At 41.6% G+C, this 25,917-nt stretch overlaps 4 protein-coding genes across 11 annotated transcripts in view; 2 read left to right on the plus strand and 2 right to left on the minus strand.

The window, feature by feature from the left end:
- Nucleotides 1–981: 981 nt before the first annotated feature.
- LOC137789419 (epidermal growth factor receptor kinase substrate 8-like protein 1) lies at nucleotides 982–10,219 on the plus strand. Its single transcript, XM_068583004.1, has 19 exons — nucleotides 982–996; nucleotides 1,846–1,882; nucleotides 1,980–2,138; nucleotides 2,275–2,424; nucleotides 2,541–2,623; nucleotides 3,808–3,920; nucleotides 4,348–4,394; nucleotides 4,488–4,617; nucleotides 4,739–4,827; nucleotides 4,909–4,983; nucleotides 6,230–6,378; nucleotides 6,862–6,994; nucleotides 7,434–7,480; nucleotides 7,569–7,677; nucleotides 7,793–7,918; nucleotides 8,043–8,196; nucleotides 8,417–8,582; nucleotides 8,744–8,876; nucleotides 9,566–10,219. The coding sequence occupies exons 2-19, from the start codon at nucleotides 1,853–1,855 to the stop codon at nucleotides 9,650–9,652; spliced, it is 1,980 nt and encodes a 659-aa protein (XP_068439105.1). The 5' UTR covers nucleotides 982–996; nucleotides 1,846–1,852; the 3' UTR covers nucleotides 9,653–10,219.
- On the minus strand, nucleotides 10,066–16,583 carry luc7l (LUC7-like (S. cerevisiae)). 2 transcript variants are annotated; one of them, XM_068583003.1, is made up of 11 exons: nucleotides 16,345–16,483; nucleotides 14,782–14,852; nucleotides 13,569–13,663; nucleotides 13,314–13,412; nucleotides 12,894–13,004; nucleotides 12,613–12,756; nucleotides 12,318–12,494; nucleotides 12,091–12,179; nucleotides 11,953–11,982; nucleotides 11,680–11,841; nucleotides 10,066–11,299 (listed from the first exon to the last, which is right to left on the minus strand). In XM_068583003.1, exons 4-11 carry the CDS (start codon nucleotides 13,407–13,409, stop codon nucleotides 11,179–11,181), a joined length of 930 nt encoding a protein of 309 aa, XP_068439104.1. In that variant the 5' UTR covers nucleotides 13,410–13,412; nucleotides 13,569–13,663; nucleotides 14,782–14,852; nucleotides 16,345–16,483; the 3' UTR covers nucleotides 10,066–11,178. The 2 variants fall into 2 exon arrangements, with proteins under 2 accessions (XP_068439104.1, XP_068439102.1); XM_068583001.1 differs by lacking the exon at nucleotides 14,782–14,852 and having other exon boundaries at nucleotides 16,345–16,583.
- Nucleotides 16,584–17,413: 830 nt separating this feature from the next.
- On the plus strand, nucleotides 17,414–23,589 carry fam234a (family with sequence similarity 234 member A). 4 transcript variants are annotated; one of them, XM_068582562.1, is made up of 13 exons: nucleotides 17,414–17,533; nucleotides 18,213–18,514; nucleotides 18,598–18,708; nucleotides 18,838–19,023; nucleotides 19,496–19,620; nucleotides 19,746–19,878; nucleotides 20,159–20,291; nucleotides 20,415–20,558; nucleotides 20,803–20,884; nucleotides 20,985–21,137; nucleotides 21,218–21,320; nucleotides 21,449–21,678; nucleotides 23,457–23,589. In XM_068582562.1, exons 2-12 carry the CDS (start codon nucleotides 18,244–18,246, stop codon nucleotides 21,658–21,660), a joined length of 1,653 nt encoding a protein of 550 aa, XP_068438663.1. In that variant the 5' UTR covers nucleotides 17,414–17,533; nucleotides 18,213–18,243; the 3' UTR covers nucleotides 21,661–21,678; nucleotides 23,457–23,589. The 4 variants fall into 4 exon arrangements, with proteins under 4 accessions (XP_068438663.1, XP_068438662.1, XP_068438664.1 ...); XM_068582561.1 differs by lacking the exon at nucleotides 23,457–23,589 and having other exon boundaries at nucleotides 21,449–22,541; XM_068582563.1 differs by lacking the exons at nucleotides 17,414–17,533; nucleotides 23,457–23,589 and adding an exon at nucleotides 17,628–17,645 and having other exon boundaries at nucleotides 21,449–22,541.
- raraa (retinoic acid receptor, alpha a) overlaps nucleotides 23,363–25,917 on the minus strand; it is a 130,200-nt gene continuing 127,645 nt past the window's right edge. For all 4 annotated transcript variants that reach the window (XM_068582567.1, XM_068582566.1, XM_068582565.1 and 1 more), the window contains one exon: nucleotides 23,363–25,880. In XM_068582567.1, the coding sequence (XP_068438668.1) occupies nucleotides 25,684–25,880 (197 nt within the window). In that variant the 3' untranslated portion in view covers nucleotides 23,363–25,683. The remainder of the gene's footprint in view (nucleotides 25,881–25,917) is intronic.

The following is a 25,917-nucleotide window of genomic DNA, read 5'->3' on the forward strand; positions in this document are numbered from 1 at the left end:
AGTGTCGCTCTCCTCGCTTGCTGACAATTCATCCGACTCCGCCCCCTCTATTGGCGGACAGAATGGAGGCTTGTCCACCTCCCATAAAGTACTATTATGACATTTGACACCTCACTTCTTTCAACTCTAAATGCACGATTACCCCAAACCCTTATGCACGGGCTATGATGATGTTTAGTTCATTTTCAATGTGCTATTAAGCTGCTATGAAGTTGCTAGTATCACTGGCTGTTCAAGACAATAGTTACAATCGTAATGATAAAGTTTTTACTTTCCCCAAACTGCTGAAAACATGTTTTGGTGAGTAACTTGTGTATTTGTATCCATATTATTTACGTCAAAGTCGTTTAATTTATACATATATATATATATATATATATATATATATATATATATATATATATATATATATATATATATATATATATATATATATATATATATGCACCTAAAATCACAAATTACAAATTCACATCTTATCAGGAAAAACTCCTCCAAAAGGAAATAGAAAAAAAAAAACTTTCACGGGGAGAACAAAAATGAAGAAACCTCCAGTAGAGCAACAGAGGAGGATCCCTCTCCCCAGATGGACATAAGCAAAATGAGACCATGTGTACAGAATGAACAACGTGACAGAGTTACAGCACATTCAGTGAATATAACAGAAATTATTCATCTATTGAGGAGTCCAGATAACCACATGTCTTTATTCTTGCCAGTTTAACCCTGTACATTTTTCCTATATGTTTCCCAGTGGGACATATGTGCACTTGTTAGGTGTACAGGAAGGAGACTGAGTAAATATGTTTTATCTCCAAGGTGAGGTGGTAGACTGGGCGGGGCTGCAAAAAGTGACACACCTCTGCTCTGAAAAAGCTTTCAATTCCAAAGAGAGGCGGGTGAGTTACACTGAGAGAGAACAGGTTTTACTGTTAGTAGACACACACTCACACAGCTGTTCGCCAGGAATAACACATTGGAAGCTTATAAACAAAGGTAAGCCAATCAAACATTCATTTTCAACTTTTGCTTTCTCACTACTTAACTCCTAAATGTATTTGCACACCATGTACAGTGACAATGCAGCTGCACCGAAAGCCAGAGTCAAACTTTATCACACTGATTTTACTGAAATCAAAAACTGAATCACGGTTCATGTGCCGATTGCAACACATTTCAATTATTTTTCAAAATTACAGTTAAATGGGACATTGTCTGTCATCTATTAGCGTCAGTCAAGCTCTTTAAATGTTTCTTTCCTCGTGAATAGTGTGTACAAATTACCATGCTAATTAGGATATGACTTTTACGTTTAATAATCTGTAATTACATGAGTATGACACCAACAACACCAGTTGGGCTCTTGCTGTAAGCACAAATAAGATAGAAACAATTTTTGGTCAAGTATATTTTTTAATGAAACCGATATTTAAGAAATGCAAACGAAACTGGAAGTTTGCTGTCTTGATATCAGACCATTCATCACCTCTGAGGAGCGGAGAGACTGAAGGGTGAAATACTTGTTGTCAGACGGGTTGGGCGGCTCACACACTCTCACAGCGTGATCCCAGGTTATTGAAGCAGAGGCTGGCATATTTAAATAGGGGAAGAGGCACATTGAATGATGATGTTACTTCTACTGGTGCTGGTTAAGACTTGTTAGTTTAGATTAGGACAATTCAGGATTATATGGCTGCCTGTCTTAACACAACACTAGCCGTACCAGTCAAACAGTGACAACTCCCTTTGTAACTTCACCTTAACCGTTTTTCTGATCCCTCTCTTCGGCTGCGTATTCCAAAGGAAGCTTCTCTATCTTAAACTTCTCCATTTTCTTCACATCAGACAAAAGATGACAAATCTCTCACGACATCTTGTCGACGTAAGTCTTACCTGCCAAACACACACACCTTTTTGTCAGCGTGTTATTTAAGGGTGTCATGCTTCAAATCCTCACCCTTCTCCCTCCTCGCTTGCAGCACCTGATGACATACTCGCTTCAGGACGGGGATGTGCAAAATGTAGAGGAAGCCCAGACACGCCTCTCCCTCCTGGCCCAGAACAAAAAGCTGTGGAGTCAACAGATGTACCTGGATGTCGGAGCAGAGGCCATTCATCTCCGAGACATACAGAGCCAGGTGAGAACAGATGCATGACGGGCAATAAATAGGCCTGTATATTGTGAGCAGTTAAATGCACATAACTGAGGTATATACGTGCTCATCAGTGTATATTTGCATGCATGATGACCTTCAGTCTCATGTACTCATGCAGGACGAGCTGGAGAAATACGCTTTAAAATCCATCCTGCGCTGCGACGCCATCAAAACAGAGAAACACTTCCCATCCCTCCTTCTGTTAGTCTGCCAAAGTGCAGAACAACCGAAGCCGGACATCCACTTCTTTAACTGCGAGGCAGTGAAGGTGAGTAATCACACCTGAACAGCTTCCCATCCCTCCTGACTCAGTGTGTCCGTTTGGATCGTCAGCCTGATTCAGGTTTTACGAGTGATGCCACAACATGTCTCTCTTTCTCCCAGGCAGAGAAAGTCTGTGACGACATTACGCATGCAGTATCGGGTTCCACCGCCAGCAGGAGAAAGAAGCTCACTGATGCCCTCAGGTACAGTGAATGTCATGGTCACGAGACAAAAAACATCAAAATGTCTCTCACAAAAACCGAAAAACATTCATTTGATATTAGTTATATGAATATTAAAGCTTATATGTGCCCAGATTCCATGTCTTATTGTGGGCCGAATGAAATAAAGTGAGTCTCTGTCTCTGTAAGCATTCATATTGAATGGGAGCAGGTTTATGGGCGACCAAACGAAGGACAGACACAGGTGATTCATGATCATTCAGACCAATCCCCCATTAAACTGTTTGCATTTCTCCTCTTTATTCGAGGCCATTATGTCATATTTTCCACTGAATCAAAGCAGCCTGTGGTCATCATCCACCTGTCTGAGAGAGAGAGAGAGAGAGAGAGAGAGAGAGAGAGAGAGAGAGAGAGAGAGGGGACAGAGTAAACAGCTGAGCGCGAGAGAAAGAGCGAGTGAGAGAAAGACCTGTTTTACCAGTTCCCACATAACTTAGGAAGGTGTAACAGAGATAACACGGCCATTGTGACAGAAAGCAGAGAGAGCAGAGCAGGGACAGCGGCGGTGTGCATGCTCAAGGCCAGAACGGATTACCTGCTTTCAGAAGCTTTCTCTTTAAAAGACGTGTGAAGGACTGACAAATGTGGTAAGATGGACAAGCAACTGTGTGTTTCAGATTCTGATTCAATATAGCGACTGTAAAGTTTTGAATCAGCACTCTCACATTGATATTTGCATATTTTGCAATAGTTGGCAAACATACAATGCCACTTCCTCGGATTGTTACTCGCTGGTTTGTTCAAAAGGAGAGTTTAGGTTGAAGCACATTGTTGTGTAAAACGGAGGCTATAGCGGCCAGAAAGGGCAGTCAAGCTGTTTACTGTACTTTCAGTGGATTAAGGGCTGCAGGGTTGAATTTCAAAGGCATCATATTGTGTTTATTGATAGAGGATCTAATCTGAAGCTGGATCCACTAATCAAAAGATGTCCTCCTGTCTTCAAGACTGAATAAATTTCAGGCTCTCAGAAAGAAGACGGGCCCGTCTGCAATCCAATGTCTGTTTGACTACTATAAGGGTGTTTCCTGTTACGGCGCTGAGTACACGGTCGCTGCCACTTTCAACAAGAAGGCTGTGAGCATATATATGTCCTACAAAGTTGTGTGGGAGTGTAGCAGAGTTTAAACTCTCCTCTCGTCCTATAGGCTTCCTCAGAGTGGGGGTGAGATGGCAGACCCCTATGGAGTCCCGAGCCATCCCATCCCACATGCTCCAAATCCACCACCACCCAACCCTCCACCTTACCCTGGACACAGAGGTAAGAAAACTAAATTATATATATATATATATATATATATATATATATATATATATATATATATATATATATATATATATATATATATATATATATATATATATATATATATATATATATATATATATATATATATATATATATTCTCACATGAATGCTTATGTATGACTATCAGGTAAAAGTATTTGGAGGGATTTGTCATGACAAGAAGGTATGAAGGAGAAGAGAGAAGCGAGAGGTATTTCGGAGCACAGAGATTGCTTTGTGTGTTTGTGTGTGTGTGTGTGTGTGTGTTTGTGTGTGTGTGTGTGTGTGTGTGAGGGGAGTGTGTTTCAAGGGTAAAGGGGGCAGGGATTACAAATGCTGGGAAAACCAGGTTACTGAATGGAAATGGATGAGCTAAATCTTCTCGTCTCCTCTACAACAGTCAACGATGGGCCTGATATCTCCTTCCTGCGAGCTGAGAGAGAAGTGGTACGCCTCCTCCATCACCTTTGTGCCTTTGCAGTCATCTCTGGCCTAAATTTCTATCCGAACAGTGTAACAAACTGATTCTCCCATCCCCAGGGGATCCTTAATCACTGTTTCGATGACATCGAGAGCTTCATGGGCAAGCTGCAGCAGACGGCGGAGGCCGCGACGGTGCTGAACCAGAGGAAGAAGAAAAAGAAGAGAAGTAAAAAGATTAGTGCTGAAGGTGAAAAGCGACGGATGGATTTTTGCAGATGGAACTCACAAGACGATCAAGTTCAAATACCACAGCTATGAATCCTGATAAAACTGTCACATCTCTTTGTCTTGTTTCTTCTGAACAACAGAGGATATGCTCACTGCAAAAGCCCGCCCTCCGCCAGAGGAGGAGTTCATCGATATCTTCCAGAAATTCAAATATTGCTTCAGCCTGTTGGTGTGTATCTAATCAGGTCACAGTTCTCCTTCTTCTTTGGATTACCTTGCTGTCTTACATCCTAAATCTATTTATTCATAGGCCCGTCTGAAGTCAACTATCTCCAGTCCTTCATCACAGGAGCTAGTTCACCACGTATTTAAACCTTTGAATATGGTGAGTGTTGTAACCTCTATGTCTCCACCTGTCTGGCCTGCTCCTGGTGTGGCTGTTACTGTAAACAGGTCGTTTATAGCAGCACAGACCAAAAAGAAGTTGGATGTGTGAAACATATAAATCCTGGTTTACTATATGGGAGTAGATGAACAGAAGAAAGATGTAGCTAGCATTTAGAGACCTGCAATTAAGGTATACAGCCAATGCTAATTTGATTATTTAACCAGATAATGGTTCAAAATGAGGATAGGCCGAATGTTTATCCCTGAGCTGGTGTTGCACACACATGTAAGTGTCACATGTGTCATGTCAAAATAATTGTCTTAAGTATAGTTGAGTACAGAAACTACACGTTCCATTCAGTATTCTCACAGGGCGGGTCCCTTTGTGATAGCCTCATTGAAACTAAAAACACTCAGCATTACGTGGCAGAATTTGTATGCAGGTATGTGTTCTTGGTACACACTCACATCTGAGCTGGACTCTCTTACTGCTTGAAAAGCCGCATTGTTGTCGCATGACCGCTGTTGTGAGTTACAGCACTGATGTAGCCCAGCTGTCAAAATTAGGTCATTTATGAGTATCTGTAATAAGTGAGAAAGTCAAGTTTATTTATATTGCACTTCATTCACGGCCAGAGGTCAAAAAGAGCTGTACAGGTGTAGAAAAAACATAAATTAACACAAAGTGGCCATAACAAGGCCCAACCATTACAAGAGGTAAGAAAACCTAATAAAATACACAATAAGATCAATAAAGAAAATAACAAATATGATATAAAATATAAATCCACATCCACAATGAAGCCTAATTCTTCACATTGCAGTCTGACGTCATTAAATTCAAATATGAGCAGTATTCAACTAATTTTAAGGAAAATATAAAGAATGCAAGGTGTGTCTCTTTGCTGTTTGATTTAACATGAATCAGTCACAAAAAGATTCAAAGGTTGGAACGGGCGTGTTTGATTTGTGTATACTGGCACACCTGAATGGAAACAGCCTCATATTGACTTCTTCCTGTGTGCGTGTGTGTGTGTGTGTTTGTGTGTGTATGTGTGTGTGTGTGTGTGTGTGTGTGTGTGTGTGTAGATGCATCCATTAGGATTTTGTGTGTTCTCTAACAGAAGAAAAATGATGTGTACTATGTGAATAAAGCACCAGCGATTGTTAGACTGTCATCATCAGACCTTGTTTTGTCAGACTGGGAGCATGAGACTGGTTTTGTCTGATCTGGTTGTGTGCAGATGGTGAAAACAACTGGGGGACCAGCTCTCGGAGCCTCGGTGTCCAGCCCCGCCCTGACCAGCTCCGCTGTCTACCTGCTACAAGACAACCTGAGCGAGGACGAGAAGCAGCTGTGGACGTCTCTTGGTCCCAACTGGACGCTCCCGCGGTGAGTGCCAACACGATGTCAGCCGGTGTCACAGTGGTAATTCTTAAATTAGATAATATTAAATATATACAGATTTATTTCTTCTTTTGAAATAATGAATTATTTTCATTCATTTGAAATAAAATAAAATGTCTTGTGTGAGTATTGTTGGCTCATCTTATTGGATTATTGAACAGCTAGTCTTGACTAGCAACAGCTGCATGAAAGCATGAAACCAAAGTTACCTTTTTTCTCGGTACTTTTACCTTTTATTGGGCAATTTTAGATATATATTTTTTTTTCCAGCCAACGGTCCAATGTGAAGATATCTTTATTGGCACAACATGGTGACTACTGGCAGCTGTAAATACAAAATATACAGATTGGCAATGACTCAAAAACCGGATGAAACCTTGTTTAACAGAAACCCTCGTTGGGTTCACAGCGTGAAGTAAAACCCAAGTGCAAGAAGGGACAATGTAGTGACTGTGTGTGCTCTCTCAGCTCTCAGATCACAGGGCCTGTCGCGCCGTACACTCCTGTGTTTTTGGATGGTTGGAAGCCGGAAGCCTTGAGGGCAGACGGGCAGGTTTGGGAGGATCCGGTCGAGTCACTGCACAAATATGAAGCCCTCCAGGTAAAGCAAGTGTTATGGAATACCTGCCCGTGATTTGGGTTAGACATTTGCTCCATTCACTGTGTCACACGAGAGGAGCACTCAAAATATGCTTGTGTAAAATCCTAACACGGGGGATGAGCGTAACAACAGACACACAATAATACTTAAATACCAAGTACAATAAACACTGGAGATGAACTTTCCTGTAATGTTGCCTCAGTTCAGTATCATGGATATGTTTCCTGTGCTGTCAGCAGTTTTTGGCATAATGACATTAACGGAGATCCCATTGTTACGTGATATTATTAATTATCCTGTCAAAGCTCTTGCTGTACAAGCTGTGCATATTGTATTATGTCAAGCACCCCCAAGCTTCTACATAATGACCCTTCATCCTTATCTCTCTGCCCTGTTGTGTCTGTATGTTCATGAATGTCCACCTCGTTTTAACCCACAGCAGCAGCAGCCAGCTGCTCCTCAAGACACCTCAGTCAGCGATGAAACGTAGGTCATCGTGAAGATGCAAATCAATCAGCTGCCCCCCTCCTCCCCCCGATCACATGATGACAGAATCTATCTCCTTTCCTCACAGGGACGGCAGCACACTGCCACCAGAATCTGAGAGAATCTACAGCTGCACTTATGACTTCATAGCCAGGAACAGCAGTGAGCTCTCAGTGCAGCAAGGGGAGACACTAGAGGTAATGAGGTCAAGTAGTACACAGTGAGACATGGACGTGGTGCATTCAGTAACCCATCGGGAAGCTTGATACACCCAAAGGTAGGCGGACTGACAGCAACTCCTTCGTCCGACAGGTGATCGAGTCGTCCAAGCGCTGGTGGAAGTGTCGTAATCGGTTCGACCAGATCGGATTCGTTCCCTTCAATATCCTGGATCCCTTGGCCCGCGTAGACAGCCCCGTCACCAATAAACCCCCCAGTGTAAGACACAAAAACACACACACACACACACACCCACACACACACATGAATCACACAAGCCACAGACGTATGCGCTCGCCTGTATGTACCTGAGTGAACTCTCCTGTGGTTTTCTCACCTGCAGGCTCCAGCTCCACCTCCGCTCGCCAAGACTTTTCCTGCAGCCCCGCCCATCTCTCCTGCTCCATCCCACACATCCACCCACTCCCCCCAGCGCCCACACAGCTTAACGTCATACAGTCAACATACACCGGCTGCAGAGGACCAAGACAATAAAGGTATCAGGCTGTTGTGTAGGAGGTGTGTCGCATAAATGCTGTAAAAAGGTGGCTTGAATGTAGGGGATTCAAATGTTCTCGACAAGTCTCAGACCTGGCACAGATATTTTGTCAGAGATTAAAAGAAATTTGATTGGATAAAAAACTGTTGAAATGAAATAAAAAGTACACCAAAAAGCTACTGACATGTGCTTAATGATGTCACTTTTAACCTTTCCAGTTATGTTGATGAATGACGAGCTGCTCCAGAGGCTGACCAATGGGAAGACCTCCCTGAACAAACCTCTGGTCATCCCTCGCTCCTCAGAGACCTCCGTGCCTCTGGACTACCACTCCCCTCCGGACGAGGTAGCCGAGTGGCTCCAGGGGAAGGGCTTCAGTGAACCGTGAGTGACGCCATTACTGTTGACTGTACTAACCAGATTCAGCTCACAATGTTTATTTGCGCGCTGGAAATTTTCACAGCACAATGCTTGTGGTTCATTAAAAGGTCAACATAAATGACCCCCTACCTTTAATACTGTCGTTTGTACTTTTGGTCCCTCAGGACGGTGGCATGTTTGGGCGTGCTGACAGGCGCCCAGCTCTTCTCCCTCAACAAGGAAGAGCTACGAGCTGTGATTCCAGACGAGGGCGCCAGAGTCTACAGCCAGCTCACTGTGCAGAGGTCACTGCTGGAGGTACATTTTAACTCCATTAGGGCCTTATTTCCCTGTTTGATTTTTTAAATAGGAGTTAATCAATGAAAAAATGATTGTGTGAGCTCAAAACGCATTCCACAGCTGGTCACTATTTGAGAAAAACGTTTTTGACAGCAGACAACATGATGATCCATGCTAAATCAATTTGCGATGATTTTTTTCTTCTTGTAAATCTCACGCACTTAAAACCACAAAGGTCACAAAGGTCAAACCCACAGGCCTATTTTTGCACGTCATTTTAGGAGAGTAACACTCACAGTGAAATTATTCTTGCAGAAAAGAGCATGTATTATATATGAACCAGAATGAGATAGTAAAAGGGGACAGTAATAATTAAATAGTAGTTAACTAAAATCTGATTCTAAATTCATTCATTGTTTTTCTATAAGTGCTAAGTTGTGACTGGAAAAACAAACGGCATAAAAACATTGTTTTTTGGCTGTTAACCAACTCATTGATACGTCTTTGTCTTAAAATGCCTTTTAAATGATGTCCCTGCAAAGTTGTCGTGTCATGAACTTAATAGTATTCACTGAGGTGTCTATCGGCCACAGTAACACTTTCTGACCTCCGAAGTATGTCGCTACACAGAGCTCTGTAGAAACACACACAATGATTGTTGCACCTTTAAACCTTGCCCTGGTGTCATTTGCTTCTGCTATTTACAGGACGCCAGAAGGGCCACAGAGTTGGAGTCGGTCATGGAGAAACAGAAAATGAAGGTGGATCTGAAAGTGGAGAGCAGCACATTGTGAGCAGCAGGCGTCTTCATCACGAAGAGTTTCGGATGGAGGATTGTGTTGTTCCGGCAGTGCCGTCACTTGAGAGTGAACTCCTGAATTATTCATTATATTCACTAGAGAACCAACATGTGACAGTGAGCATCATGCTCTACGGGCCTTTATGACATGATTGACTCATGCTAAAACTGAAGTTTAAAAGCAAATCAGAGATTTAAGCTTTTAATAGAAGCAGGCACTGTGCCAAATAAATATTTTCAAATTTCAGTACACCATTTGTAATCGTCGTTGTTGATGTGAATAGTTTTCTTCCATCTCATTTCTTTTTAATATGGAAGAACTGTATTTATCTTTGCTAGTAGAATACTTGCCTAATAATTCAACCATGATTAAAATGTATGGTAAGAAAGGCCAGCAGACAATAAAAATTGAAATGATTTTTGTTTTATTGAGACTTTAAAGAAAGATTTCCAGAGGAACAGATATGAAGATATGACTTCACACATTAGGTAAAGCGATGCATCCATTCAAATCGGCTTTCAATTATAAATCTATTCAGAGAAATTTGTCCAAATTGGACCAACAAAGACTAATAAAGGTATGTACAGTTATGGCATTGAATTTCCAATGTATACTTTCTGAACCTACTGCTTCACATGCCGACACAAACTTTTGAAGTTACAATTTATCTTAAATAAAAGATTCAGATGGAAACAAATTATAAAACAAGAACCTTGCCACCAATACAATTCAAAACATTTATTTATACTGGCCAAACTCAAATAGATTCCCTTCACTACCAGCAGTATAAGATAAAAGTTGATTAGCTGAAAAAAAGAAACAAGGGACAACGGAAAACACAAGATTGATACCATACTATAATCGCAACTTTAACCTTTTGGTTTGGAATTGGGTTCCTAAATCTTTACCTGGGCTATAGCGAACCCCAAAAAAGAAAGAAAACGTGGCCAGATATTCAGGAACTGCACTCCTGCAGTTTATCAGGAGCTGGTGAAGATAAATCTTGATAGGACGAGGCTCTTCAGACTACTACAATCAGTCAGCCCAAAACATAGTCAGATAAATTCTGTATCACAAGACCAAGAAGATCAGTTAATAATAACATAATATGGATCAGTTATACTTTATGCGTCAGTCCAGCAGACCATCTGTTTACATTTGCTTCATCAGTTGGAAACACTGCGGGGTAGTTTATAAGAAGACGCGTGTGTTGGATACAGACAGCCACCAAGTCACAGATGTGGGTTTTACAATACACTCCACTACTGATCAATAACTAACTCCCATCCAAATGAAATCTTCTGATATAACTGGATGCTAGAATATTTTATCCATACAATATTTCAGGTATGAGTACACTCTGGGTCGACTGCATAACATGTTAAAGCAAATAAAGGAGGCAGGCGGGAGAACAAACGGGTCAAGGCAAGGACTATGTGTGACATTAGATGATTATAAATGGACAGACAGGTGAGAGAGACAGGAGGAGGCTGTGTGTAGTGATGAATGGAGTTCGGTCCTCAGAGGTCCCCCATGTCCCTGTCGTCTGCCCGGCGGGAGTCAGACCTGCCGTTCATACCGTCCCTCCTGTCTCGCTCCCGTGACCTGTCTCTGGATGAGCGCTCTCGGTCCCTGGACGACCTGGGTGACAAGACGGTCCGAGATATTCAGTGAAGTACAAGTATACAGAGGAAGAATGTCAACAGCCAGGGGGTAATTGTAAAGAACTAAATTATAATCCCCGACAGGCTGAGTGTTACTTAGTTTTTATTCAAGCTAAATGACCATGCGAGTGCGAAATACCTTATGTATTAAAAGATTGTACACAAATAACTACCAAGCTTCTTTAAAAATGTCAATGGAGTGAGGCAATCAACTATGAAAGCATATTTATTAGATGAGGCAACATCGTGCCTGAAACGTCGGCAATTATTAAATGCAAACCATGTGCAATACGTGACAAATGTGTTGGAGGCGTTTCTTCGAAGTTACTTTCTGTGGGGTCGTTGCTGTGTATTTACTTGTGTCCGGAGCTCTGCTCGTGGTTGTGACGGTGTCCTCTACTGCGAGAGCGGGATCGGCTGCGATGCCTTCTCTTAGTATCCCTGGAGCGTGAGTGGGACCGGCGCTTCTCTCGTGATGTGGAGCGCGAGCGCTTCCTTCTGCGGTCACGAGAACTGGATCTGACCGGAAAACAACGGACAACACTTGAGATACAATTTACCTTTGATAGTGTCTTTAAATCAGAACACCTGACCAATTTCAGATGTGGCTTTATGGTGTGACTTTATTACCTTTTTGGCTCTTTGCTCCGTGATCTGGTCCTATGAAATAATCAGATGTAAAACCACAAGTTCAAACAGTTAAAATTCACTTCATACAACAGATGAACTTCCATAAATGTCAAAAGGACTTTAACTGTCTGCACTCACCTCTTCTTCATCTTTTCCTCTTTCTCTCGCTCTTCTCGCCTCTTTAAGCGCTCCTGATTCCTTATCTCCTGCTTCTCGACCACAGTTTTCTGATAAAAAATAAAAACGCATTACCAATTAGTTGTGAAACCATCTGTCTCCAAACTCCAGGACCCATTTGTTCTTTTGTGTGTTTGTCCGTAATCAGCCTCATTATTGAGAACATGGAAGGATAGGCTTACACATACCTTCAGTTGGTCCAGTTTCTCTCTGATCTGAATGAAGCCCAGATGAAGCTTCCCACCAAAATGGTCAGCCAAACGACGGTCATTGTCATGGAGACCAAGGTAAGCAGAGCACACCTCGCACACCCGCAGCTTCTGCTGCTGGAAGCTGGAGGCTGGCATGGAGTTTCTGTACTCTTCCTGAAACAAGAAGGAAAAAAATGAAAAATGCGTTAAAAGGGTAAATTGGAATTTATAATGCATAGAAAAATCACCAGATCTTCCAGCTGGAAGCACCTCCCAAGCACTTCTTCCTCACCTCAGCATCCTTCTTCTTAGTGCGGACTTTCTCGACTTCCTGCAGGACCTTCTGGGCCTCGTCGACGTTGCCCTCTGCGCCAAGCTGCTCAGCCTTGGCCAGGAGCTTCCCTATTTCTTCATTCAGCTCATGAACTTTCTCTGCCTGCATCCAGCAGAAACAACAATTAATATCTGTCTTTTCCAAATCACCTTGTTATTGCAAACTACATGCTGCATAAACAAGTGAATGAAATACATGGGTAGCACAATGTATGCATTTAAAAATATTGTGTCACGAACCTTTGCGGCCACCTCAGCACTTATCTCTTCTTGAGTCTCAGCCAGGCGCTTCTTGGCCAATTCTGTCCTCCGGTCACAGTCGGCAATGAACGACTCCAGGTGATCCACTGCCTTTTGGAAAGAGAAAACGTGTCAACAAAGAAACAGACTAAAATATGTAACTTGATAGACTTCAATACATAGGCACCCAGAAAACTTTCAGTAGGGCAATGCCAATTTGAAAACAGTGCAGCGACTGCAGTCCTGCTAAATGAGTTGAAACTACCGGCTGTCAAACACTTGATTTTCAAACATAAAGCCGCAGCAAGTATATAGTTTTGCTGTAAAGCCATGCCCTGGCACACTTAAAGTTCATCTGCGCTTTTCTACAGACTTTTAGGATCTGGAGAACTGTATTATTTATTGCAGGACAGCACTTACATCAAGCTCGAAGAAAAGATCTTTATCCTTGGAAGCGATTTCATAATCTGCCCGAAGTGCCAGGTCGTGGATCTTCGTGCACTCTCCCAGGTCCATACGCTATCACCAAAACACAAGCAGACATGACTCAAACACAAATTTTATATAAAATGATTTAAGATTACTTGCAGTTAGTTTCTCTTTATATTAACATTTTACTGATATCTTGTACTGGAGTAATTTTGAGTAGTCGGAACTAAATTGCAGGCCACTTACAGTTCCAGACAGGATGTCATGTGGACAGCAGTTTAGAAGATGACTTTTGCAGACTCGCTCGTCACTGTACTTGACCCTCTGTCGCGTCTCATCCCCTGAAACAGTCCAAAAAACAAATCAGTGAGAAAGACGTCACATATTTTTTATCAGGGGCGAGGTAACCAGTGCTTTAATATACATGACTGTCATTGTACAACATGAAATGGGCAGATATGAGTCACTATAACTGCATTCAAGGATTCTGTACACACCTAAATGAGTGAAAACCAATTGTTTTATTTCTGATTGTCAAGGTTTTACATACATTTCATTTGTATAACATTATTTACAAATAATAAATACTGTGTCTCTGCTGGAGTGTCTATTCTCCATTTATGTGTCAAGATTGAATAAGTAAAAGTTACACGTGGCTCTGCATGTATATGGTACTTCCCATTTTTCTTGTTTCTTACCGTACACACGCCTCAAAAAGAATATTGCTATATTTGAGCCTCAACTCAGTTTAACTTGTAAGGCTCAATGCCCACACTGTAAATGTGGAGCATTGTGAGATTAAACAAATAAGGACACAAAACAGGTAAATAAATATTAACTTGTGTGAACAGGGGTACCTTGATTTTGTAATGTTTTCATTACATTTCAATGTATGCGACTATACAGGGAAAATGTAAACATTTCAGAAGAATGTTCCAGCCAAGCCTTTTACAAATAGAAAACATTGAAAACAAAATGAAAGAAAAATAGAAAAGAAACCCAAGGAAAAAAAATTAGTTTATACACACTGCGATCTGCACCACATACTGTACCCTTCTGCATCTTCAAGACCCCAGCTGCAGAATTTTAAACCCGCTGTAGAAAAGTATAAATGGGAACAGTTTTCTTGCCCATACCTGTAGTAAGAAGTTGGGAGTCATACACAAGTCAGATTGTAAATGATGTGTGCCATGTTTTTTTTTTCTTCTTCTTCTTCTTCGATGATTTCTAAACTTGCCTTCTGAAAACAGACGTCTCATTGAAAACTGAGAACTGCTCCTTTGGATTCTGCGCGATCAGACGTCTTAGCTCAAGCTGCATAACACTACTCCAAATTGTAGTTCTAGTGCCACTGAAGATATACCCATTTGTGTGACTAAAAAAACTACAATAACTTCCGGAAGGCAAACAAATGGTTTGGATATTCATCATAACAGCTTAAAAATTATGTGTGACTCACGGCTCGATGAACATGAGGCTTTTCTGCAACTCCTTTGCAGATTGTTGTAGGCTGGCAAAGATACACTGAACCTTAATGAATAAAATAAAGGGGCCACAATTGTTCAGTTTGTATGCAACAAATGTATGGGAAGAATTTGATATCAATCTCATCATACATACACCCACAAAACTCACAACACAAATACATTCTTACTGTTGAGATGATCAACTTATTTAAAGATAATCCACAGTTCCATTCAATCAACTGTCAGGATGAACCTCTGAATTATACAATAACTGAGCAGCAATAAGCTGTCACTTCTGCCCATAAAAATCTGAATCAACAGCTGGGTTACCTCTTAATGTTTGTATCCAAATTTCTGGAAGCAATGATTAAAATGATATTTTAGCAAGTGCACAGAGAGAAAATGGTTGTTAAATTATCAGGATAACATCATTCATTCGTTTCATAGATATTTTTTTTAAGGGTAACTATCTAAATTAGTAATTCAGATGACTATACAATAAAATGCAGAGCGGCATTGCTGTTCATTTTTGTAAAATAAAGTGCAAACTAAATGTACGTTTGCCTCACTTGAATATGAAGAGGTTATGCTACATTATGGTTCTGCCAAATTTTAGAGACATGTTACTAACATGCACTTTCTAACTGCTGGAGTACTCTGGCAGCTGGAGTTACAGATTGTTTAACTGATGATGATTTTTCATACAAAACACATGATCAACTTGCAATGCAAGATGAGACACAGTTGTGAAATATAATGTATGTTTATACCGGTTACAAATGAATAACAGTCACATTAGGTGCATAATAATGTAAGGCATATTGAGTGTTAGACTTAATATGCAGGATTAAAGCATGATATTGCTAGTCATGCTGGGGAGTTTACTACAAAAATATTTTAAATACAATCCCCTTGGTCGAAGTTGGCTACTTTTACAGATGTGAGTACTGTTTTCAACACGATTGAGTTTTCGTGGACATCGATGCTAATATTCGTGTGCGTTGGCTCCCTCACATTAAGACGATGCCAATCATCATACGTAATAGTTGAGTAACGTTAATACAGTTCATTAAGCCTAATTCAGCAATAACTGGCAGGCCCTGTGCAACGCTCAGTATGGCTGCTCTTTATAGTGTATCAACAGTGAGGTATCTAAATGTAATGCATTGGGTTTAACATTAAATAAAATGTGTTATCAATAAAAGAATGCCAGTTATCGATACATTGCTGTATGCCGTTCAATGCTAGATACCACGGTGGTTAGCTAACTTAGCTACTAACCTAGCTAGTTAACGCTACAAATGTAGTAAACGCGCAAAGTGCTCAAACAGGAAACAACGGGACTCTAGATGAACCTGACGGTAAATGGATACAAACATTAAAGCCTAACGTCATTCCGTAAAGACTACTTGAATGTAAAGTTACTGGATTTCACACAACCCTTTGCAGTACCACATCCATTCATGCAGGTCTGCCATCACACACCAACACAAGCCGCAGCAGTGGCTCCATCTTGGCTAGCTAGCTCGCTCAGCTAGCATGCAACAGCAACTCACCGTCCCTCGCTGTTCCCATTAGCTGGTCGAGCAACGCTCTCATTTGAGCTTGGGCAGACATTGTTGTTGGTCTTTCGTCGACAGCGCTTTATAAAAGCAAGCAACTGGAAACAGTTCCTTCGTATTTCTGTTCGGTTATTTGATTATTTATTCGTCAAAGCATCGCCTCTCGCCGTTTTCTCTATTTCGTGGACTTGCCAGTTTCCGTTTTATATTAGGGAAATGACGACAGCGAGAGGCCGTTTGAAAGTTTCTCTTAGCTTACACTATGGGGCGGGGCATCAGGATAAACTCGACCAATCAGACACTGAGAAACAAACCGTCAAATCGCATACGGGTACTTCGGAACACGTCAAACCGCGCCCCCTTTGCAGGGATAGAACAGCAAAGAGCCCATGTATGTAATGACAGGTTCAGTAAAACATTGGCCACGTGGTAATTTGTGGAAAAACAACCATAATGTGAGACAGAGTGGAGAAAGGGAGACATTTATATAATATTCAAATGTGCCCAAGTTGCAAGGGTTTGTAGTTGGAGCAAGATAGAGCAAACAGTGTCGACAAGGTTAAAGATTGGCCATTTGTGCGATAAATAAAACACTGAAAATGATGTGCAGTGTGTGGAGAAAAGGAGTTAGATAATCACGTAGTTTTAAGTTGTATTGACTTAAGATGCAGAGAGAGATGATGAGGTGCGTGCACATTGCCGTGGATTTTATTTTGACAGACTCGTATTTCCGGTCACATGCCCTGCTTTACGTCTCTCTTCAAAAGAAAAAAAAACTAAATCGGCTCGGTATTTGGGTTTGATTCTCTCGTATTTCCGTTTTTTAAAACGTGTTATAGTTTTTTTTCAAATAAACAATAAAACAAACGGTAAAAACGTACACGAACCATGCTGTATCTTTGAATTTTTGACCTGAGACTAATATTTTGCGTGGTGCTGTAGTTTATTTGCATTTATTTTTAAAACCTCATTTGGGTATATAAATCTTCATAGTTAACCTAAGCAAAGAAAAGTATCCCTGAAATACAAACTCAGGGAAACACCGCCTCTTCCGGAGTGGGTGCTTGCCTGTCATCTGTTTACGCAGCTGAGGGTGACGGACAGCTCTGCTGGTGTGTGTCCCGGCCTACTACCCGTAGTTAGCCACACAAGTGACCCCCGAAGACGATAAGTGGAGAGTAAAGTAAGACTTTTGTTTTGAGTCGGTGACCATTCTCCATTTGCATGTCAAGTTGCGGGACGTCCCTAATAACGTTAGCCCGTGGTGCTTCTCCCGTGAGGCCTGTGTTCAACAAGTTAGCCAACTAACCGTAAACTTCCCAGACCAAAGCTAACAAGGATAACTATACAACATTGAAATACTCGGATACAATGTTTCTTCTTGGGCTAACTGTCGCTTAATCTAGCGAATATCGTACGTTAAATATTCAGATGTGTAAATAGGCTTGACAGCAAGTTAGCTTGCTAACTGTTAATACATACTTCACAGCAATAAGCCCGGAGCTGTATAACAAATAACAGGGTGTGCTAGCCTCGTTGACGATGATTGTCATCATGGGTTTGGAGGGAGTCTGAATGTGCTCTGATCCACATAGGCTAATGCAGCAGAAATGGCTGCACTGTCATACACTTCTGCCTCTGTATTTTTTTTTCATGTGCTATGTCTGTGCATGCCAGATACTTGTTGTTGTTTAAACTTACAAGTTTGTAGTTTACTCCACACTTAAGCCGGATACAGCAGCACATTCTGTGCCATGATAGGAGTATTTACTTTGTTGTAAATGTCTAGGTTTTATTTTATTATGAGTATTTATTTAAGACCACCATTATATTGAGATAAGGTTTTTACTACCTTTCCCTAGATCTGTGGGCCGGTAATGCATTGAGCCAACAATGGAGGCCACAGGCAACACCACTGAAGGCGACCCTCTGAAGAGGGGAGAGGACGGGGAAGAGACGGGAACAGTGTCATCAGCAGCAGAGCTGAAGAAGAAGAGTTTTAAGGGAGTCTTGGGTATTTCCAAACTGACCCATTGGCAAACTGCAGTCTTCTTCTTATCCCTGTTCCTCTGCCTCACTATTGTGTTTGCCTTCTCATTCATCATCCCCTGTCCTGTCAGACCACAGTATTTCGTTAGCTGGAACAGGACTTTCTATCGAGTAGGTGTGTAGAATTGTGTGTGTTTCACCAATTGTCATTGTTTTACTGTTTGGGATTTACTGCTTTTACCTCCCTCTCTGCTACAGCAACCTATAACTTCTTAGCTGTTGAGGATGCCAGCAAAGACAAGGTGATGGATATCCTGTTTGTCCTTAAAAACACAAACGGCGCTATGAACAGTACATGTGCTGATGCAGGTATGAAGTGTTATTCAATTTGATTTGATTTAATTCATTATTTAGGAGGAAATTAGTTTGATTGCTCTTTATATAGTGGATCTAATTACATTTGTTATGTATAATTCAGAGACACTCTGTGTTTTTCAGGTCTTCCCTCGCCATGTGTATTTGTGTTAGCAGTGGATGGGACAGATGGAGCGACGCTGTGGGAGCGCCCACTGGCCCCCGACTTCCACTGGGCCCAGTGTGGTCTGTATGAAGAAAAAGGCCAAACATGGGACTGCTGTCTGCTGTCTCATTCTGACCAACTCACAGCTATTGACAAATACAATGGTTGGTCACTCATTAATCTGTATCCTGTACACTATCAATGATATCACATTTTCATTATGTACATTTGTGAAACAGCTTCTTTTTTTTTTTTGTACAAATCTATGCAATCAAAGCAACACAAATATTTTCAACAATTTATGTAGGTTATCAAAAAAAACACAGACCTGAGTTGTTTGGTCCAGTTCTAACGTTTTAATTCATTCATAGGTGTTTTTGATAGATATGAACATGTTCATGCCCATATGTAAAAAGTAAAAGTTTGATGTGACTATAGCGCTTTCAAATCATCCGGATTATATGCGTTTGGGAAATAAGATTTAGTCCATGTATTGCTTTCAGTTCATTCATCAGTGTGTCCCCACGTCTAATTTGTTGTAACAATTCAATCAAGGGTATAAAGCAAAGCTATAGTTTTATTTCTAAAATTAAATACACTCAGTCAGTGCGCCTTTCCTATGTGATGTGTCTACAGGTGATGTCAAGTGGCACCGGCCTCATCCTCCTGGTCTGAACAGCACTGTGCCGGTTCTTATTGTCCCAGATCTGGATGGGGACAAGGTCACCGACGTGGCTTTGGTGGGATCTGACAACACACAGGTAAACATCAGTGATGTCATGCATTTATTTCTTTTCTTCTTGCTTATGGTGTAAGGCTTGAGTCTCATTGTATTTTTGAGTTTTCTTCAACGTTAATGATTTCCATACTTGCGTCCTATCTGCAGACTCGGTTGGCATTCCTCTCAGGAAAGACAGGTGTCCAGATTGGGTCTACAGTGACTCTGGACTCCACAGAGACGGTCAATCATCTTCTTCATCGCACTGCCGAAGGTTCTTACTATGTACTTCTACAAAAAGGTTTGTATCTTAAACAAACATTGACATGTTCTCAACATGTTAGTTCCTATAAGTTGCACTGATGTATCTAAATAGTTAAGATGTGTTAGAAATGAAAACTTCAGGTCGGTTTCCCTGTAGGAGAGACAATAACTCAAAACTGTAAGGAAGTTAAAAAGCGGTCATTACCTTTTTTATAAAACGGAAAAATATACTTGACTCCAAGTTCTAATACAACAGTTGTACATATATATATATTGTACACTGGATGGCAGTTGAGTCATCTTGGGCTCATTTCCAGACACTGGCTTGTATGGACTGGCACTGTGGAGGATTGCTGCCAAGGCTAAAGCAGGGATGGAGGTGGGCCTCAAGAAGGACAAACACGGGGAGAAGCATGCCAATGCAACATCTGGCCTTGTACCTGTCTACGAGTATGAGCGCAGAATACTTTCACCTTTTGGTTATCCTTCAGCAACCAAATATTTCTCTTAACAGCTGGTTGTCGTTGTGGCTTTAGCCCGAAACTTTCGTTCATATTTATTTTTTCTTTGTAGATCTGATTCAGTGAGACAAGTGTTAAACATGAGGCTAACGGATGGTCCACCCAACCTGCTGCTTGTGACTGGAAACGAGGTGGCATTAGTTGATGGAAAACGTTTGCAGCTACTGTGGAGATTCAACACAAGCTCAATCCTCGGGTAACCCTCCTGTTTGATTGTTGTATTGAACATGGAAATTAATCTGTTTCATCACAATGCAAGACAATGTTTTTGGCTGGGAATTAAATTGTCTTGTCAGAAATCTCATCTGTAGATACATTCTGGTCATTTTTTGTTTTAGGAGAGCACTTTAAAAATCTATGCAAACCACATTCTGTCATTATAACCAGGCTGGTTGAGTCATAATAAATAAATCTTCTCCTGTGTTATCATGTTCATTCAGGAAGCCCTCGTTTGGCCACTTTAACAAAGACGATGTCCTTGACGTTGTGGTCGAGGAGGATATTGGCAGCTCCACAAAGAGTGTAAGACTGCTGTGCTACGCAAATAACATTTTCTGTCCAGCTTCTCTAATACAGTGTTGAATTTAGAATCATATATTCATTCTGTCTGTGTGGTATGTAGGTCGTCATTCTTGATGGGACGTCCGGTCGTGTGCTGTGGGAAGTCGACCTTTTAGCGACTCCGAACTCGCCGAGACCCGCCTCAATACACACAACCAACTCCTTCTCAGTCTTTATGTTTTGGGGCATGATGCCCTCGGAGTCTAACTCATCTGTAAGTACACTGTCTTCATTAAAGATGTATGTTACCGGATTTCGCACAAAATGCTAACAGACTCAAATGTTTCATTCCAGGAACCATTTGAAAGTGATCGACATTCTTACTTGTTCCTCCCTCTCTATTCTAAAGTCCTCCTTGAGACGACCAATGTCGTAGACCACATCATATCGTTTAAAGGTGCTCTTTATTTTCTCATGCTTTAGTAAGGTTATATTGTTTTTTTTGAACTTGTGGATCAGTGTTTGGAGGGATGGGAAACACAGGGTCCAGCTCTTTGTGTGACAGTGTTTGTTTTTGCATCTTAGCCACTCTGTTGGAGAACGGACGCCATGCTGCCTACATCCTGCTGACCGGTCCTGAGACAGAGGGAGCTGAAGGCACCGTGGTCCTCAGCAAGCGTAAGCTGAAGCAGGACGTCCCCGACAGCAAAGTGATCCGTATTGGTAACAGTAGAACTCCGGATACCAATGAGGACATCAAAGAGGCCTTCAATCGTCTTCGCTTCAGCGACTGGTGAAAGGACCAAATGTGAAATGTAGGGTGTATCCTTAGTGTTGAAAGCATTTCGGCACAGCAAACTCTCTGGTGGCCTAAAAACCAAAGTGTGTCCACTGGCTATGACTTTCACACAGCTGGCAACCAAAAAAGAAAAATCATTTTGTCTTTATAGACTTGGGTTGACAGAGCTCTTCCTTTAATCTCATTGGACAAACTGGGCATTATCCCTTTTCAGACTTGACTTCATCTCTGACAATTGCACAGCATGTCTGCTCCTCTCCTGCTGATAAATCCACCAAGAGTTCCTGCCATGCAGTACTGTTTCTAGCACTTTCCTGCATTAATGCGAAGCCTTTTTTTTTAATTGCAGAGGCTGGATTATTATTTAAATCTATGCAACTTTGTCGTACTGGGCTTTGAAAGCAGCAGACGCACGCAACCACAGGTGTATACAAAGTGTGTTTTAAATTATAGCGGTATAAAAGGCACAATCATAGGGCTTTCCTTTTTGGTACCTTTCCGAAAACTTGAAATATGACAGAAACCCCAAAAACCTGACAATATGTGGTTACATTTTTAGTTACATTTTCTGTTCATTGTAGTCAGTGGTACTGTTATCAATAATCAAGATGTGTGTATTCAACTTGTTCAATCCAAGATGCTGTAACTAGTGATGCTCTTTAATGCACACTGACTTCACCTTTCAGTCTCAAAGGTTCTGCATACTATTGAGCTACTGCTGTGGGTTTTGACTTAGTGATTTGTTTTAGTTGAATAAGTTCAAATGAGCTTCCTGTTTTTGCTGTATATTAATGTGTTGAACCTGTGGGCCTTTGTCAAAGCAGACATTTCTCTCCAACTTTGTTTTAATTTGAGCAATATTAAACTATTTTAAAATAACCGGCTTTGTGTCATCTCAAAGATATCTTATTAAAGGAGCAAATACAGTGCAAGCAGAATATACCTGAGGCATCTTTCAAATTGTAGCAATTGAAATTAATACCATTTTAGTCTGCTCCAATTATATATGATTAAATATACTGACAGGATATTTTCTTGCGGCTGATTTTACCACCAGTGGACATATGTTATAAACACATGGGATAAACTTGGCAAAACTACTGCTGAATAAATCAATCCAATGTTGCATCGCTCGTACCGTAATGCCAAGTACAAACGAAAAAACAAGAACCGAGCTCGACTGTTTTCCAAAGTGGAGGCTGGCGTGTGTTGTTCTGCATGGATCACAACACTATTGCACTTTGCAGATTGGCAATTTTAGGGTAATGACAATTGCTAAAACAGTTTGCAAACTCACTCTTTTATCCCGTAAAACCCCAGAGTACCGGTTTGCTGTGTTGTATTGCTTGTGAATAAAATGTTCAGAGAAAAAGATGAGTTACCTCTTTTTCAAAAGTTACAAAGTTCTACTTTAAGTTACGTTAATGCGGATTGAGGTCACTTCTTGGTTTGGTATTTCTTCAATGGGTGATGGCAAATGTGTAACACTATATGTGAACATTAGGATCATCTTGTTATCCCTGTTATCCATCTCCACAATGTGTTACTATTGCTGCGCACAAAGGGGGCTCCAAGGCTTCAAGTGAGATGTGTGAAAACATACCGCTGTGGCATCGGAAGGAAAGAAATGACACACGTGAACAACACAAACTCATTTAATATTAAATGTTGGTTTTATTTTTTGGATTGTTTTTTTTTTTTTTTTTTTTTTTTTCAAAGTCACTTGATAATCTTGACAAAATTGCAACATATTCCATAATTCTCAAACTGACGGTGTGTCTGTTGCTATTCCAGATTAGCTGTGGAGGGAGAAGTTGTGCGCTGTTGTGGACAGGTGCAGTCCTTAATGATGAAAGCAGCTTTGACCGTACAAATAAAAAGAACACATGAACGACTCGAAGAGACTCCACACTGGCATCCTATGTCGTAACGTTGCAGGGTCGGGATAAGTGTCTCTCTGCACAAGTCCTGGTCTGCCAGGTCAAAGAAAAACAAAAAAAAAACGAGTGACTGAAGAAAAGTTCAGGGGCTCAGTAGCAGAAGTGTGTGTATGTGTGCATCTGTGGAGGGTTCGGGGGTGCAGCACAGGACAGAGAACAGGCCAAGCACACAAAATGATTCCTTCCTGAGACATTGGCGTGTGTACAGTAACGATGGTCTAGATGAAACGTGTGTGTGTGTGTGTGTGTGCGCGTGTGTTAACGGTGAAGGCGTTTTGGCGTAAAGTGAGTCACAGGGTGCGAGGTTGCTCTGGATCCGGCAAAAAGTCACATATTTGTTTTCCACCACAGGTTGCCAGGGGGAGGATTTGTGAGGACTTAGTTGACAAACATCACATTAGGGACCTTCACTTTGCCCGACAACTGACAGAGCAGAGGCATCACTACAATCTAGTATTTTCCCATCCACTACAGATTATTGATCCATTCAGAGACGACTGAGAATCACGCGTGTTTAATACAGTGTGTATGTACACCCTTCTTCACATTTTAATTCTCTTTGAGGCTGAGCTGCTGCTGCTGCGGCTCACTTGAGCCGGGCTGCGAGTGCCACCAGGCTCACCGTTTTCAGAAACACCATCTCTTCCCGCTACATGGCCAAAAAAAGCTATGCCCCGACTGGAGTGCTACTTTGTCATTCTACTGTATGTAAAAACACGTTTTAAAAGTGAAGGGGGGAGAGTTGAAATTGTCTGTGAAAGCCACATTCTGAACAGCCAGTGATTGGTTAAGGGTCTGTCCAGTATTTAGTAGGACACACAACATGAAAGAACTTTCCTTCAGTAAAATGTGCTCAAAATGTCTTTTCTTGCTTCACAAACCTATAAACGAAACACATAAAAGGTATTCTTTAAAAAAAAAAAAAAAAAGAAGAAAAAGAAATTCAGGTGAAGCCTAAAACTCTTCATAGTTTTAAAGAAATGAATAAAGCTTATATACACAAACTCAAAGGCTACTTAAAATACACCTTAATAATGAATCTTCATTAATTTGATTTCTTGAAAGGACCTGTGACCATATCATACAACCAAGTTCATACAATCATATTTTTCCATTCTCCTGGAAGCAAAAAAAAACAACAAAAAACAAAAAAAGGAAAACAAATCCAACCTGGAATAGTAGGTGATGCTCATTGCGACTTGTTTTCTGTGCACATATTTGTATGTGTGTGTGTGTGTGTGTGTGTGTGTGTGTGTGTTGTTTCTTTGTTTGTGTTTGCGTGTGTAGACTGGAGAGAATTTTCAACATCTTTTGCTTTTTGTCAATTGGTATAATGTACAAATGTGATCAAACTGAAAGGTCTCCCAATACTCTCGATGGGTATGAAAAGATTCAAACGGTGGAGGAACACAACACTTTCTAATCTCAGAGAACATGTCCTCATTTCAACCTGCCATTCTGTTCTGGACATGTCAATCACAATAGTTCCTTAACTTTCTAAATATATTTATATATCTTTTGTACGAAATCTGTTTTTCTGAATTTGGAAAAAGAGAAAAGACCCAGAGTCTTTGAGCAGGGGGTCTTTCGACGAGTCCCAAGCTCGCAGTCTGTCTCGGAGTACAACAAAAAAAAGTGTCTGGTGTTTGTCAAGTCAGTCTGTATGCATTGTCCTTGATCTTATATTTGTCCCGCGATGCCCCGCCCACTCTCAGTTCCATTCACCAACTGGTCACCACTGCATCCAGATCTGTTTCCATTAGTCTTTTTGGGGAAAGGTGGCGAGGGGAGGAGCAGCAGTGGAGGGGAGAGTGGAGGGAGACGCGGGTGGAGTCATCAGCAGTGTTTACGGTGAGGTCTCTCAGAGGCGTACTGTTGGCCCGGCCTGCACCGGCCGCACCTCCCCTCGCGTCCGGAAGGTGCTCCGGAGCGAGGGAAGGCCGATCAGGAGGTGGGGACTTGTGTCGTAAGAGAGAGGGAGGTTGGCTCTGCCAGTCTCCTGTGTTCAGCAGTCAGGGGCAAGGCCCCCCCCCTCCTTTGTCCCTCCTCTTCGTGAGGAATAATACAAAGGTGGGCCGCTACTACGGCGATTGTGTGGCTGGGCTGCTTTGGGCGGAGCTGGGGGACAGACTGGGGCTGCAGCTGCCCGGGGGGGCCCCGCTGGGCCGGCCGCCCGCGGCGCCGCTTTCCAGGCCCTCCGAGTTCTCCAGCATCTCCTGGATGAGAGGCGGCATGGAGCCGGGGATCTCCATCTTCAGGGTGATGACACGCTCAGCTCCTGCAGGGAGGGTTGGCGAGAGATCAATATTAATACC

This window comes from Clinocottus analis, unplaced genomic scaffold (genome assembly GCF_023055335.1).
Source record: "Clinocottus analis isolate CAN_PGR_092001 unplaced genomic scaffold, fCliAna1.0.p SCAF_19, whole genome shotgun sequence".
Taxonomy (NCBI): domain Eukaryota; kingdom Metazoa; phylum Chordata; class Actinopteri; order Perciformes; family Cottidae; genus Clinocottus; species Clinocottus analis.

Coding starts and splice junctions, on each gene's coding strand:
- LOC137789419 (XM_068583004.1), top strand. CDS start 1,853: ATGACAAATCTCTCACGACATCTTGTCGAC. Junction 1,883..1,979: donor TCTCACGACATCTTGTCGAC/GTAAGTCTTACC, acceptor CCTCGCTTGCAG/CACCTGATGACATACTCGCT. Junction 2,624..3,807: donor AAGCTCACTGATGCCCTCAG/GTACAGTGAATG, acceptor CTCGTCCTATAG/GCTTCCTCAGAGTGGGGGTG.
- luc7l (XM_068583001.1), bottom strand. CDS start 16,405: ATGTCTGCCCAAGCTCAAATGAGAGCGTTGCTCGACCAGCTAATGGGA. Junction 12,495..12,612: donor CTAAGAAGAAGGATGCTGAG/GTGAGGAAGAAG, acceptor TTCTTGTTTCAG/GAAGAGTACAGAAACTCCAT. Junction 11,300..11,679: donor GAGCAGAGCTCCGGACACAA/GTAAATACACAG, acceptor CTTGTCACCCAG/GTCGTCCAGGGACCGAGAGC.
- fam234a (XM_068582562.1), top strand. CDS start 18,244: ATGGAGGCCACAGGCAACACCACTGAAGGCGACCCTCTGAAGAGGGGA. Junction 19,879..20,158: donor CTATGTACTTCTACAAAAAG/GTTTGTATCTTA, acceptor GCTCATTTCCAG/ACACTGGCTTGTATGGACTG. Junction 20,885..20,984: donor TTGGCAGCTCCACAAAGAGT/GTAAGACTGCTG, acceptor TGTGGTATGTAG/GTCGTCATTCTTGATGGGAC.